A 16034-nucleotide genomic window follows, 5' to 3' on the forward strand; every position below is an offset into this window, starting at 1 on the left:
GACACTCCAATTATGAAACAGTACAGTTGACTGGAAATCACTGAGCTGGCTTATCTAAAACAAGGAAGTAATCCGTGCATATAGTCAATTAAGACATCAATCACAGTATCAGAAAAAAAAAAAAAAGTGCACTTATAATTCAGTGCAAATATTTAATGATCTAAATGTCACATAAGATTTAGCCAAATAAATTATGCTGCTTGTCTAGAGATCACAGGCAGAACATAAATCTTCAATGCCTGACCCCGAGACCTGAAACTCTTCGGGTCACAAAGAGGCATCTGTTAAAACCCAAGCATTTTGTAAATAAACACGTCACTCAGCATCCATTGAGAACAGTGCTTTCATTATCTACTGTTTGATCCTCTAATCCATTGCTTTTCTCTCAGTGGCTTCCTGCTCCTATGATCACCACTACAGATCACAGGTCTTTAAGTCAAGACTCACAAGACCATGTATGTGAGGCAAAGAGGTCTGGGTTCAGTGGTTAAAGGAGAAGTCCACTTTCAGAACAACAATTTACAAATGATTTACTCACCCCCTTGTCATCCAAGATGTTCACGTCTTTCTGTCTTCAGTCGTGAAGAAATTTTGTTTTTTGAAGAAAACATTTCAGGATTTTTCTCCATATAATGGACTTCATTGGTGCCCTGATTTTGAACTTCCAAAATGTAGTTTAAATGTAGCTTCAAAGGGATCTAAATGATCCCAGCCGATGAAGAAGGGTCTTATCTAGCGAAACGATAGTCATTTTTTTTCGAAAAATAAAAATTTGTATACCTTTTAAGCACAAAATGATTTTGAATGAATCTTTAATGTGACTCGGGAAGAACGAGTCGTCTCGGGGAGTGATTCATTCAGTCGTGCATGCACAACATCCTATTAGGTTCTGTACTGGAATTAGTTCACCTGTTTCGAGTCTTCAGGTTTTTTCGAGTCGTTCGTTCATCTTATGGGGCTGTGACGTGATGAACGAACGACTCAAACCCGAAAACTTGTCAGATAAGAGGTGAGGTGAGATAATCATAGACTAAAGACCCAGGTAAACAATGAATGAATCTTCTCTGTTTCTTATAGCATTATAGTTTTGTCTTGTTTGTAGTGTGATCAACGTTGTGTAAGCAGTAGATGTGTTAGGGAAGTAACACGAAACGTTTTAATTATATTTTGCTAAAATTAACGAAATGACTCGAAAAAAGATTTGTTCATTTTGCTGAATGAGACTCAAATGTCCGAGTCGGTAAAATGATTCGAACTTTCCATCACTACTACGAATCACGTGTAAGTTCATCGTCTGTGTACTGAGTATGGCGAAAAACTCTTAGACATCTTATTTTCTCCTACAACTTGAGAGGAGGACATCGTTGTACCATCATTGTAAACACTGGGTCTGTAGTTCCGCGTGACCTTTCACCGTGAATGTGCATCCCAGAACCTGTGCTACAGAAGCTTTTGTGCTTAAAAAGTATACAAAAATTTATTTTCATAAAAAAAAAACTGATTGTTTCAGTCATCTCAGCTGGGATCGCTTAGAGCCTTTGAAGCTGCATTTAAACGACATTTTGGAAGTTCAAAGTCGGGGCACAAATGAAGTCCATTATATGTAGAAAAATGCTGAAATGTTTTCCTCAAAAACCATAATTTCTTTACGACTGAAGACAGAAAGACATGAACATCTTGGATGACAAGGGGGTGAGTAAATTATTTGTGAATTGTTGTTCTGGAAGTGGACTTCTCCTTTAACCCTGATAGATGCTACACCACTATTCAGACAAAAACATTTTTTCTTAATGACAGTTGTTCAAAAGTAGTATTTTTTTTTCTTTCTTTTTCAAATATTTAATTACTTTATAGTAGAGCCATAATACTATAAACCTCATTAATCTGATCTCCTTACATTGGTATTGCTGCGTCTATGTGTTGCTTGGCATCCTTTCTGCTAAATGTTGCTAAAGAACTATATTGTTTGGTGAAAGAATTTTTTGTTATCAACATTTTACTACAAATGTTATGATAATATAATATGTTATTAGGATTAAAACAACACAATCAAAATAACAGATTATTTTAATGCTACAACCCTAAGCGGAACAATGTGAAGTTCATTGTTTAGCCACTGGCTTGATTTACTGACACATAAACAGCAACAAACAAACTGGCGACAAAGAATGGCTGACTGTGCATTCACAGGGCTGAAAATAAACAGCCACTTTCCTAACATTACTATTTTTGGTAAAATGATCCTTGTCTGTCCATAACAGAGCAGTGTTTGAGTTGAAGAGGTGATAATGAAGAAGCAGGTGTTGATCTATGTAGGCAGTTTTACACTGATGTATTAATTTCTATTACATAATAAAGAGGAGGAGCCAAAAAAAATGTTTTGGCAGCTTGGTTTCAATAAAAACTGTTCTTACGAGTTCTGAAACATACACTGCTTTTACAGTACAATGACGTCTTGTATGTAAAATGAACAGGGGAATTTGATTTCTCACTTCATGCCCCCTTTAAATTGTTGTGTTTATTTTATAAAACTTTGCTGGGTCTATATAGCTCCACATTGTGCCAAACAACACCCATTAGCAGTTCTAAATCACTGTAAACCATGGTTTCTAGAGGCTTACTGGTTTAATTTTTCCTTGTTTACGGATGTTTCTCTGTTCTAAACACTGGAATTCTGGAAGATATTTAAAACTTCCACAAGAGATTTTCCTTTTGTGTAACGATGCGGTCTTAGTCAATGATATTTTATGTTACATAATGAGATCAGTGTTAAAGTGATAGTTCACACAAAAATGAAAATTCTGTCATTACTTACTCACCAGCATGTGGTTCTAAACCTGTAAGACCTTTGTTCATTTTCAGAACACAAATTAAGATTTTTTTTGATGATGTCCGCTTTCTGAGCCTGCACAGAAAACGACGCAACTGACATGTTCAAGGACCAGAAAGGTAGTAAGGACATCGTTAAAATAGTCCATGTGACATCAGTGTTTCAACCGTAATTTTATGAAGCTACATAAAATGCTTTTTGTGCGCAAAGAAAACAAAAATAATGACTTTATTCAACAATTCCTTCTCGTCCATGTCAGTCATCGATGCGTGTCTCTTTTCTTTGCGCACCAAAAGTATTCTTGTAGCTCCATAAATTTAAGGTTGAACCTCTGAGATCACATGGACTATTTTAACAATGTACCTTTCTGGGCCTTGAATGTGTCAGTTGTGTTGCTGTCTGGCAGGGTCAGAAAGCTCTTGGATTTCATCGAAAATATCTTAATTAGTGTTCCGAAGATGAACAAATACCTTACGGTTTTGGAACGACATTAGGGTGAATAATTAATGACAGAATTTTCATTTTTGGATGAACTATGCCTTTTAGCTTGCAATGCACAAAGGAAACAGTGTTGTTCTTACTAGTCTTCCACTTTTCCCACAGAGGCTAGCGTACTTCAACCACGTCCTCATATCCTCATGTGGACTGATGACCAGGGAGCGCACCATCAAGATCCTTTGCCAGTCCTCCACAATACGCTGACAACCCTGAAGAAAAAGAAAGTCACATTTTTAGCAATACTTGTAATTACAGTATATTATACTCATGATCAGATTACAGTTACTTCATGGATTACATGATTACTTATTCATACAATGGCTCCAATTCTTTTTTCTCCTTTGAATTCTCTTTTCTAAAAAATTCTAGCAGGTGTCACACCATTTACCTTTGACTATATTCACAACACTGAATGGGCATGTAAATGTTATGTAAATAAATTTGTGATTCATGCTTCTAAATTTGTGGACAAATCTCAGTCAACTGCCCATATGCATGGAGCGTTCTTTAGAACTTCCTTATAATGATAAGCCAGTTCGTAAATGTCCGGTGAAGCTCATTTTATATGTTTATATACCTATTTTATATAGGTAGAGACTCTTGAGACTCTCACAGAAAACACTCCTGCCTCGTTTTTATCAGAAACCAATAAAAACAAATAACTGCAACACCGGAAATTATGGTAGTGGCATTAACATTCAGTTTAATGTTATTTAACAACAGTAATTTTATATGCCGAGTCTGGTAAGCCCAGGAGAGTAAGTAGACACCTAAACGTACATTTAAATGTTGACAGCTAAGCACTATCATAACTGATTTAGCTAACGTTAGCCAGCTAGCGATGATATCTCTTCAATGACATGGTAATGGTATTCTTGATAATCATTAACTTGCCTTCATAGTCAACACATTTTTTGAATTGTACAATATTTTAAAGCCTTTATTATTTTTCAACTCTCCAACTGTGCAGAAAAATTCACTTTAAAGATTCACCTTTCATTCATTAAGACGACATGGAAAAAAAAAACATCTTTTCACGGAAACGTCTCGGTTACGTATGGTAACCCTTGTTCCCTGATGTAGGGAATGGAGACATTGTGTCCTTCATGCCACAACTCCGGACTGTGGGTTGAGACGCTTCTTGACTCCTCAGAACAGAACAAGTGAGCAGATGCCACGCTGGCCTATTTACACCTGGATTTCCAGGGTGTAGCCAGCTATGCAAATTCTGCACACCCAAGCACACCCAGTTTCATTGGCCTTTTCTCAATGTTGTCAGAGGTGTTTGGGCTCCCAAGAGCGACCCCTAGTGTCATACATTCGACACAACATCTCTATTCCTTCCATCAGACATTCCCTTTCTGTCGTTCACTCCGACGTTGTGTCGAGTGTATGGCACTAGGGGTCCCTATACTAAACGCCGCAACTGTCAGACTGCGTCACAAATGAACAAGGGCACAGATGTCAACAGGCCAATATGTTAGAATAAATGCACCTCACCTCTTCGTGACCTTCCAATGCCCAAGAACTTGACATGCTCTCTCACTGGAGAGGCGCCATAAGGCAGAGGTCCTTCAGCCGGAGCTTTTCCTCGTAGTAAAAACAGTAGAAAAAATGGTTGAGAATCTTGGCAAAAACGCTTGGACAATGGCTGTTCCCCCCGAGAAAGGAGAGCGACTACAGAGATCACATCCTACCTGAAGGGGAGGTAACATGTGCATAACCACCTAAGGACTCACAGAGGGAGTGCTACATAGGAAGGTTTCTGAGGTGGACTCCACGTAAGGAGAGACTCAGAACCCAGAGACAGAGCCTGTCTCAGGGGAAACACCGCATCTCTAGGGAATATAGGTGGAAAATGCACACATGGGGCCACATGAAGAGCCACTACATGTGAAGCACTAACCCAATACAAGAGTTCACATGAATTGTGAACATGAATATTGGGCTCTAATAGCAAGTTCCTCCGCTGAACCTGGCTACGTGTAATGTGCTAGAGTGATGAAAGAAGGAGTAGTTCAGGGTTCACCTCAGGAAACTTCACCTCAGGAAGAAGCATAATCGCTATAGCAAGCTCTACACCGTACCAGTCTCCTGAGTCGCAGAGCTTGTGTTTAGGACTCTGGAAGACACTCGCACATCTGGTGAATGTGTTAGGGCAGTCTAACCTGCAGCTCTACAAAATGTCTGTTAGACAGGACCCGTTTACTGCTCAGGCAGCGGCGTCCTTGGTTGAGTGACTAAGACTCCCAGTGGGCAGGGAAGACATCTGGCCTGGTAGGCCATTCGGATCGCAACCACAATCCAGTGGGAGATTCTAGTTTGACAGCGTTCCCCTTCTGCTGTTCACCAAAACAGAAAAAGAGTTGTTCAGAACGTCTGGCCTCTGGGCACGTTCAGTATCATATGTAGGGTATGGACTGGGCATAACAACAGGTTGGGGTCCTCTTCCTGGGAAGGGATAGCTTGCAAGGTCACCACTCGCTCTCTAAGAGTGGTGGGTACGTCGGGCACGTACCCAGGCCGGGTTCTCAGGACAACGTGAGAGTTTGCCGGCCTGAATTCCAGACACGAAATGTTGACGGAAAGGGCTTGAAGATTTCCCGCTCTTTTAACAGAGGTGAGTGCAGTCAGGAAAGCCGTCTTCATGGTGAGGGCACTGAAACCAACTGACTGAAGGGGCTTAACGGATCTGACTGTAGGTCCGAAGACAGATCCCAAGAGAGGATGAGGTGCAGCCTGGGAAGATTCCACCTCCAGGCACCTCCAGGAAGCTGGACCGAGGGACGCGAGGAGGGAGAGGTCTGCAGGGTTTTCACCCAGCAGAACCTTACTCGCTTCCTATTGATCTGCACCGACGCACATCGCAGAAGGAGCAGAAGTAGAAGCAAGACCAGAAGTAGAAGGACCGGAGCAGGAAGCAGTCGACGTGAGCCGTGGCTTCTCGTAAAAGCACGCGACTCGTGAGCAGAGTGTGCCCGTGGTCATGGTCTCGCAAGCAGAACATGAACCATCAACGAGCGCTGCTTCAGCATGAGCATGAGCATGGCCCAACGCTAAACACAATGATCATGTCGATCGTTCGAGGAGAGGTAAAGCCTCAACCAGAAGAGCACGGAAGGAATAGCATGTTTATCAACACACAATCCCAACCACGCCAGCTCTTTTAAAGAAATTACTCTTTTAGGAGGAAGATTTCCTCTTCAAGATCGCTGTTGAAGCACCCAGGGGAACTCTTACAACACTTATCTGTGTTTGAGAAGGGAGAGACCGCTGCCTGTGCCATAGATCCAACAACAAAGAGGTGAATGGTGCTGTTTCTCACAGAGAGACGCTGTATTCGGCTCTAAATAATTGAACAAGTGAGCAGATGCCACGCTGGCCTATTTATACCAGGATGTCTGGGGTGAGGCCAGCTATGCAAATTCTGCACACCCAATTTCACTGGCCTTTTCTCAATGTTGGTGTTTGGGCTCCCAAGAGCAACCCCTAGTGTCGTACACTCAACACAACATCAGAGTGAACAGCAGAAAGGGAAACAAAGATTTTAAAGATGAAACTGACATGAAATTACCTCTAAAACCAGGAGATGGGAGCAGAGGATCACTTATTGGCTGCAGCCACAATTTCAACTCCCTAGTATTTTTCATGTCTTGCTTTTGGATTTATTGTAAAACAATTTAGTACTTTTAAGTGCAGAAAGTCAATTAAATAAATAAATAAATAAATAAATAAGCCCATACACCAACAGCCTGAATTATTTAAATACGTATATAGTTAACTACAAATTAAATAAGTTAAATATTAATGGCATAACAATTAATATGAATCAATATACATTTGAAATATTTTAGATTTAATAACTAGATCTTTTATGTTCTATCTTTAAATGCACAAGCAACTAAATAGCCTATATTCAGCCAACACAAACTTATTACTGCTGTAGTTTTGTTGCTCTGAAATTAGTCTGAATCACGACTCACTGCATATGTAGCAGATTTACTTAATTTTTTACACTCGCGTTTGTCATTCTTAAAACGGTATGTGGAGACGTTTGGTCCTCTTGGACAAACAAAACTTTTCTTCAAATTGTGAATGAACTATGCAGAGAAAAAGAGCAAAGGGCGTTCCTCTTATGGCACAGTACAGTTGACCGGAAATGACTGAGCTGGCTTATCAAAGCAAGGAAGTAATTTGTGCATATGGTCAATTAGGCCATGTGTGAGATGAGTAATTATACAAGTTACTAAACGCTGCAGATATATAGCTGTGAAACACCGCCTTCATCATATCTGTTGACCCTCACTGATCTGACACAATTATTGTTCTGGATGAAAGTCTGGACAAAAATCATTCATATTATTTTGATTTATTTTTATTTTCCAAAAATATACTACCTTTAATTGTACATTTTGAAGATGTAATTATCAATAATTTCAATAAAACTTTCACAAACCCCCCTGCAGTTCTTTCATTAAATCCATTTTGGGAAATCTCAGTGTGATGTAATGTTTAATGCATTTTCATGAATGGAATATGTTTTCTTTCTTTCTCTCTCTCTTTCTTCTTTTTTTTGAAATCCTAATATGGTACACATCAACCCCAAATCAAATATATGTGACAAATGAGTTAGGTAAAAAATAATCTAGAAGCAGGGTTAGGAAGTAATGAAATACATGTAACATTGTCACATTTAGAATACAAAATATGACTAACTGTATTTTGTTATAGTTACATTTTAAATGGTTGCTACAGTGCTACAACACTGAGGTGCAAATATCTGCCACTACTTGCAGTAAATATAGCTTCTATTCTATATAGCTTCTATCTTCTATTGCGCATATTGCAAAGAAAAAAAAACACTTTTTACATAGTGTAAATATAATCTATGGCTGCTTGCACTTGGTGTAAATGCAAATAACACATTAAATAACACAATGATGTGCCACCACCTACTGGCAGTTTTAGTTTCATATTTAAAACGTCCCCCCATCATTTCATATTTCAGTCTTCAAAATGGTATATATTTGATACATTAAATTTCTAATGTATGCTAAAAGTGCTACTGCCAGACCCGGAGATCGACTGAATGGATTCGAAAATGGTAAAACTCAACTGTTTAACTCTAGGGGAGTTGGAAAATGAGCCTATTTTCAAAAAAAGTGGAGTGTTCCTTTAAGGTTATAAAGTCTTTGGCCAGAGTAAGCTGCTTCTATACATACCAGGGTTGAAAGCGGATATGGATGAAAAGGTGAGTTTACATTAACTCTCTCTAATACAACAGACCACAATGTTCTGTAAAGTGTAAACTTTCTGGACTAAATCTTACCAATGAACTGCTGACTAACATTTCCTTGTCCACAATACATCAGTTCTGCACTCTCACACGTCCTTTATGAACGGAAAAGTCTGCAGGTTGGCAGCATTAGTTCCTTACTGTTAAATATTTGTTTTTCCCCAGTGGCACTAGCTGAGTATATTAAAGAAACACAAGTCGAAACACTACGTCAAGGCACCCTGCTGAGCAGTGTCAAGCCAACCACAAAATGTTTTCGCATATAACGTCAGCCAGGTCAAGACAGGATTATCGATGAAGGAACACAACAGCAACAGATGGAAGTTATTGGTCTGGATCAGTCTGATGAATCCTTTCTTTGTGAAGCTTAAAATTAACGTTTCACTACTGACTCACTGTTTATATGAAACTACATGTAGTGACACGGTTAAAAATATACATGAGCAAAATTCTTTTGCAACAAATTATATTTTAACTTTTATATAATGATACTTTAGATTTTATAGATATACATATAGAACCATGAATATTCCTTTAACTCGCAAAGTGTGGAGAGAAAAACATTGCTGTTACCTGCAGCCTCTCCCACCACGTTTCCCTGATGATGTCCCTCCTCTCAGGAACCAGTTTATACTGGATCACCTCCTCTAACTCAGACAGCATCTGACAAGACACCATGGCCTATGAGAGAGAGGGAAGAATAAAGAGAATGAAAAAGATGCTATCTTAACTACATTAACAGAAGCCAAGACTTCTTTTCTATGCACTCTTTAAACATTTGTATCATGTGAAATTAAAAAAACAGTGGAACTGAGGAAAGAAAAAAAAACAAAGATTAGATCCGTCTTATTATGTAACCGTCCCTCCTGAAATGGTCTCGTCTTGACCTCACATGCTGGAATTACTCAATAAAAAAGAAAAGCTAGCCAAATGATTATTTAATTATGTCGCTTGGAATTCTGATACGGGTTGGAGTCGGGCCTCACAGACCACATCGTAGTGGACCAATTTCAACCTCTGGGGCCTATTCACTGTCACCCTTTTCCCCCCAGTAGCGATGCCCCTGATTATTTGACTTGGGCCAATCTTCTATACTGAGACGGTGGTGTACGTTCTTACCCCATATGCTCTACTGTAACTCTCTCCAGCCATGGCGGTGAGCTCAGCATCCAGCAGATCTCTGGCTTTGTCAATGCACTGAAATCAGATGAACACACATTAAACCACAGTGTTGCTAAATGCTTGATTCTGGTTGCAATTATTTTTCAGTAAACATCCATCTATAAAATGTTCCAGGTCTGTTGACCACATTACAGTCATTTCAAATTACTTCAGTTAATTCAAAGGACCTTGTTGCAAACAACAGCAATAAAACCAAAAACCAGAAAGACACTAACCAAGATAAAAAGTTTGACAAACAATAGGGGAAAAAAATCCATGTTTTTACCACTATATTTCCTTCAAAACATGCTTTCATTCTCCTGCTTTCTCTCACACATATACATGCAGACATACACATACAGATCTCTTTATGTGAAGCCAAGACTGTAATGCAGACCTAAACATTTAGCAAAGACCACAGACACCCATCAATAATCTAGACTTCTACGGCAAACTCTACTGCCACAATTTTAGCCTGCCAGTCAGATTACAACCCCTATTCTCCATGATTTCAGCCAGTGTATTAAATACTACTAGAAACTGTAATGATAAATTGTATTAAATATTATTTATACCATTCATTTACAAAAAACATGAACTTGTGCAGGAACTTGGAATTCACTTGGAATTAATCACAATGTGCTCCTACTGTGAGGACAAAATGTCTTTGGTACACAAGCTAACATGTTATATAAATGTCACTCAACAAATAATGACCACCATCACCCATTCAAAAGTCAGTTGTCTCTTTTGGAATAATGCACTCAGTGCTGTTTTATTAAACCAATAATTTGTAGTATTATTGGAGATTCAAGACTGTTGACTTTGTAGTACATACACATAATATTTGGAATGACACATGGCAGTTATAACACCTATTTGTCCACAAGAGCTATTGAAAAAAAAAAAAAAAAAAAAAAAAAAAAATCGCTGACTGCAGCTACATTCAAAAATGAAGCAGTAATTATAGTTGAAAGGATTGTTTCCTGAAACTGAAAAACTTGGCAAAATGATGCAGGTTTTCACTTTATTATTTTTAAAGCTGCTTTGGGACAATCTGTATTGAATAAAGCTCTATGTCAGTTAACATGACTTGACTTGACACACACACACACACACATGCACAGAAACCTGTTGTTAGCATTGCAGTGCATTGATTACATAAATTATCTTGTTTAGACACAGTCTGCCCCCTCTCTTCCAGGCCAGGCCGTACCACCCCCTCTGCCCCTTGGCTATCTGATGTTCTCCCCGAGCATCGCTGCAGAGAGGGTATAGCGCAAATCAAAAAATCCTACTGACCTCAATGTGTATATGTGACCCTGGATCACAAAACCAATCGTGAGGGTCATTTTTTTTCAAAATTGGGATGTATACATCATATGAAAGCTGAATAAATAAGCTTTTCATTAATGTATAGTTTGTTAGGATAGGACAATATTTGGCCGAGATACAACTATTTAACAATCAGGAATCTGAGGGGGCAAAAAAATCAAAATATTGAGAAAACCACCTTTAAAGTTCTTCAAATAATGTTCTCTATATATATAACTAATCAAAAATGAAGTTTTAATACATTTACAGTAGGAATTTTACAAAATATCTTAATGGAACATGATCTTTACTTAATTTCCTAATGATTTTTGCCATAAAAGAAAAATCAATCATTTTGACCCATACAATGTATTTTTGGCTATTGCCACAAATAAACCCCAGCAACTTAAGACTGGTTTTGTGGTCCAGGTCACATATGTCACTTCTCTATTGCTCATGTCCATTTCTTCACACTCAAGAGGCAAAGGTGTCCAAACTCATCCTTTCCAGTCATCCTATTACTTGTCCGCTTGATAGGTCCTTCAAGGTATCTCAGCCCCTTTCTATCGGTACATGCTACACAACTTCTTGTTCAAGCTCTCTTTCTTCTACTGGCTAGACTATTGCAACGCTCTCTTTGTAGGTCTTCCAGCCGGTTCTATCAAACCAGAGCAACTAATCCAAAATGTGGCAGTAAAAGTAGTCTTTAATCAGACTTTTGTTCATCAGTTTGCACTGACTACCGCTGCTTGCCTAAAAGTCTTTAGCCATCTTCCATCTACACTTGGTAATCTAACACTAGAAATCTATTCTATTTCTATTTTATGTACTTGTTTTCTTTTTATTTATTAAAAAAATGATCTTCTAATTTTAGTGTCCCCTATTGTTTTTCTATTCTATCTACTTGCTTGACCTAACAAAAAAAAAAAGTCACATAAAGATGCCATGCTTGATGACTCAGAAGGTGACCCGCAGCTATCCGTTTTAGTAAGATGCATGATGTTTTCAGACAATGTGCACTAGGCGGTTATCGAATCACAAAACACTGGGCCAGCTAACCCATTTGAGCCCATTGTGGATTTCTGAGGGAGGAGCCAGGAAGTTAACAGACTGTTTTTAGAAGAACGGAAAAGCAGTGTAGAATAAAGGCAAAATATGGGAAAATAATGTGATTTTTTAAAAACGAAGTATGAGCACATTACAGTGCACCCCAAAAAAACAATCAAGCCTTTGAAAAAAACGGACAGACCACCCCTTTAAGCACTCATATACAGTCAGATGTTGTGTCACTAAATTGTTTATAGCTGTTGATGTGTCAGTAAATCAGGTCTTTGATTAAATGGCCTTCACGCTGTTCCTTTTGGTAGCCTAAAAATGATGTCTTATTTAAATTGTGATTATAATTTATAATCAACACTTTTCAGAAATAATTAATTCTAGCAGTAATTATAGTAAATACAAAGAAAAAGTTTTCAAAGAATTTCCAAATGTAATATTTATTTCATATGGAAAGATGTTACTCAATGATAGCAGTGGTCATATACAATGAAAACCCATCCCTTTTAAAAGGAGAGTTTAAAGTGTTCCTATTATGCCTTTACAAATATGACCTTTCACGCAGTGCGTCATGAACATAAAATATCTGCAAAGTTATGAAGTCAACAGTGCACGATAAATAAAGTTATTGTCTATCAAAAAAAAAGGAGTCAGCTCACAATCGCCTGAACGAGTCGTCAGGAATTCAAATCTTATTCTTATTCATGTTGAGAAGACGCTGTATCCTACGCTGTGAGAGTAAATTGGTTTTATATTCACTTCCAAAAGATAAATCTACAAAGAATCAGTGGTTAACATTCATTTTTTCAACAACACCTCAGCAGTACAAAATTTCAATCTTGTGTTGTGTTCCCGTCATTTTACTGACGACTGCTTTTCCAGTCTTGGGGAAAACAACACAGGATTCACCAAACGCTTGCTCTTAAAAGACAGATCAGTGCCCAGTTTATTTGGACCGGCTTGCTCCTTTGAAGCTCTACCCCTAAGTATGATTAATAATTGATACGTAGTACTTCAAAATACGTAGTTGTGTATGTTATGTTGTGTAACATCCCTGCACATGTCTTGCTAACCCGCTAACTCACGCTTCTGTTATTCTGTTGTTCAGCTGTGGCCCACTGTAGTCTAAAAATTAGTGATTGATGCAGCTTGACTGTCTGTTTGTCTCATTAGCTGTAGTGATGATAAAGGATGGCGCATGACTTTACACAGTGTAATGCATTATATAATGTTAAAGTTTACTAAATAGAGATTACATAAGCAAAATGCGAGCACTTTCCACGGCAGTCCGTGCTAACTTGTCGATCAGCCACTTTAATCGTTTCATCGTCAGACTCTGGCTCGAATTGGTAAGGTAAAATCGATGTCATCTTTTCTATGTATTGACAAGTATCCAGGACTGTCATTCAGTTATGGCAACAGGCGTTTCTTTTTCCGACACATGCTGTACGCCGTAGACCAATCATAAAGGACTGCGCCATCTGACCGATCACAGCAGTGAGGGCTCACGGAGACTGATTCTTCGAACTGCTTCGCACGAGTCGTTTATGAATCATTTAGAAATGAGGTAAAATTAAATCAATTTTTGGAGAATTTTTTGACCTTGCATACATGTAAACCTGTTTTAGGAGACTCATAAAACAATATTAGCAACCTTTAAAATGGCATAATAGGAGCACTTTAAGTCAGAGGTCTAAAACCCGGATAGAAAACAGCCTTTTATTTCTAAATACTGAGAGTTTATGTATCTGTGCACCTCAGAAAACATAAAATAAAAATGCAATTCTTACTCCCTGTATTCCTTTTTTAAACTGACCAAGATCTTCACATATAAAATAACAATAGTGATTTAGGGATCAATGTGATGAACTTCCTGGCTAACCCATAGTACCTTTGATCAGAAGCAAAACTTGATGTCATTCTGTGAATAGCTACTTTCCTTTCCAGCTTTAAACTGGCTGTGACTTTGCTTATCAAAAAAAAGTCACTTCAATTGCAGTAATGGAACAGGTGGGATGACGCGATAATAATGGCGAACACAGAGAGCACATGGGTGGGTCTGTGATGTTCTCCATGTGTATGAGCTCATCTTACTCGCTCACATACACATACACACAAACACACTTGTTTTGGAAGAAGGAACACTGCATCACCGCGGGGACCACAAGTCAGCCAAGTAATTTGACGTGCAGACTGAGGGTAGCCTTTGACCAATATTACATAACGCCTGTGAGACAATGCACCACGGCAACTGTTGCACTCATCAGCATCGACGGAACATTTTTTTCCTTAAACATCTCCCTCCTGGTTATTTCTTCCATGTAAAATGAGTTGGACATTTTTAGAGCATGACAAATGATGTTAGAGTCAGTTTATATACTGTTCATTTAATAACTCTCAGTAGTTGATTTTTATGTAGTACCTGTTGAGCCAATGAGAACAGATCCTGATGCAGAGCAAGCACTGCCCTGTAAAAGGCTCCATCATGGGTGTCTCGTGGGATCATGCAGGTGTACTCTTCCATACTGTCCCAGTGGCCTGACAAACACGCAAAGAAGCAACTGAAATTATACAAATATTGTAAATACACATATTATATCCTAAACAAAATAATACATTAAATATATGTTTGCAGTGTCTGAGACTTACATTCAACATTAAGTGTTAAATGTTAAGTACATTCGACATTAAAAAAAAAAACTGGATCACTGTGGAATATCTGACGGTACATGAAAATGTCTTAGGTATTATATACTGTCAGATTTATATCACCAAGGCCTAAATGTGAAATCAAATTCACCTTAGGGGGGAAAAAGACAGTGAATTTGATGTTATTGATTTTCCTCCCCCTGGGTAATTTTAAGTATTTCATATGAATTTTCTACTGGGGTGTATTTATGAAAATCCCAATGTCATATATGCATCAAATATGAAACATGAACATCACAAGATTTTATAATATTTTTGTAATAGCATTAACATTCTGATTTTAACGGTCTTTAAAGCATTTACATTAGCTAGTTGCCTTGTTTTACGCCTTATGTAACCCATCTAGTTTAATGTTACTATGTATACAGTATTACTTATTTACATTTATTAAACCTTGCAACACTTTTTGTCAGACGTGCTTGGCTGCTGTTGCTGACTGACATCTAGAATGTGTTCTGCGTTTGCACAACAACAGCCTCATCCTGGCTCAAACTAAAACTCTTGGGAAAAGCACAGCTCATGCAAGCATCAATTTTTCCTTAAAATTCATGACAGTGACCTTCAACCAAAAGGTGAGCAGTTTGCATCCCTGTCCTATAGATGAGGAATGTTAATAATGTTTCACTGTGTTGATGTGATTACAGTGTTTTGCCTTTTCAGTAATAAGTGTTAATTAAACATGGGCTTGCTAGCGGTGTTTTGCCAAAACTCACAAAAAATGCAGACTGACATCACCAGTCAAACATCAGTTACAGACTTACGCTGCAGAATTCCTAAATTCTTGAACTTCAACCTAATGCTGGAATAATCAAAAACAAAGTTCTTTTTTGTCTTTTTTCTTTCTCGCCTCACCCAATCCCCATGCTGCAGCTGCTGCCATACGGGCCATCTTGGCTTGAGTCTCCTCGCTAACCAAAGTCCACTCCTCACAGCACTGCTGGTGCAGCTGACCCCTGACGGAAAAAAAACGAGAGATGAGAGATGAGAGAGAGAGACAGACAGCAGGGGAGGAAACAGTCTCACATAGCCAAACTTTTGACTATTGGGAGTAAAGTCTGGTCCACACTGAAGCTTATTTTGGCCAAGAACCTTGCAGATTACAGTTCATGCTCATTGCCAGTACTCTTTAAATATGTACAGTTAACACAGAACTGTTTTTAATTACTATTC

The 16034-nt window shown here is 38.4% G+C and overlaps 1 protein-coding gene across 2 annotated transcripts in view; it reads right to left on the reverse strand.

Moving 5' to 3' along the window:
• Positions 1–16034, reverse strand: part of mtor (mechanistic target of rapamycin kinase) — a 144550-nt gene that overhangs the window by 44354 nt on the left and 84162 nt on the right. For both annotated transcript variants that reach the window (XM_051116395.1, XM_051116394.1), the window contains exons 31-35: positions 15717–15817; positions 14578–14693; positions 9744–9821; positions 9198–9305; positions 3412–3537 (exon numbers count right to left, since the gene is read on the reverse strand). In XM_051116395.1, the coding sequence (XP_050972352.1) occupies positions 3412–3537; positions 9198–9305; positions 9744–9821; positions 14578–14693; positions 15717–15817 (529 nt within the window). The remainder of the gene's footprint in view (positions 1–3411; positions 3538–9197; positions 9306–9743; positions 9822–14577; positions 14694–15716; positions 15818–16034) is intronic.

This window comes from Labeo rohita, chromosome 8, assembly GCF_022985175.1.
Source record: "Labeo rohita strain BAU-BD-2019 chromosome 8, IGBB_LRoh.1.0, whole genome shotgun sequence".
Lineage (NCBI taxonomy): Eukaryota > Metazoa > Chordata > Actinopteri > Cypriniformes > Cyprinidae > Labeo > Labeo rohita.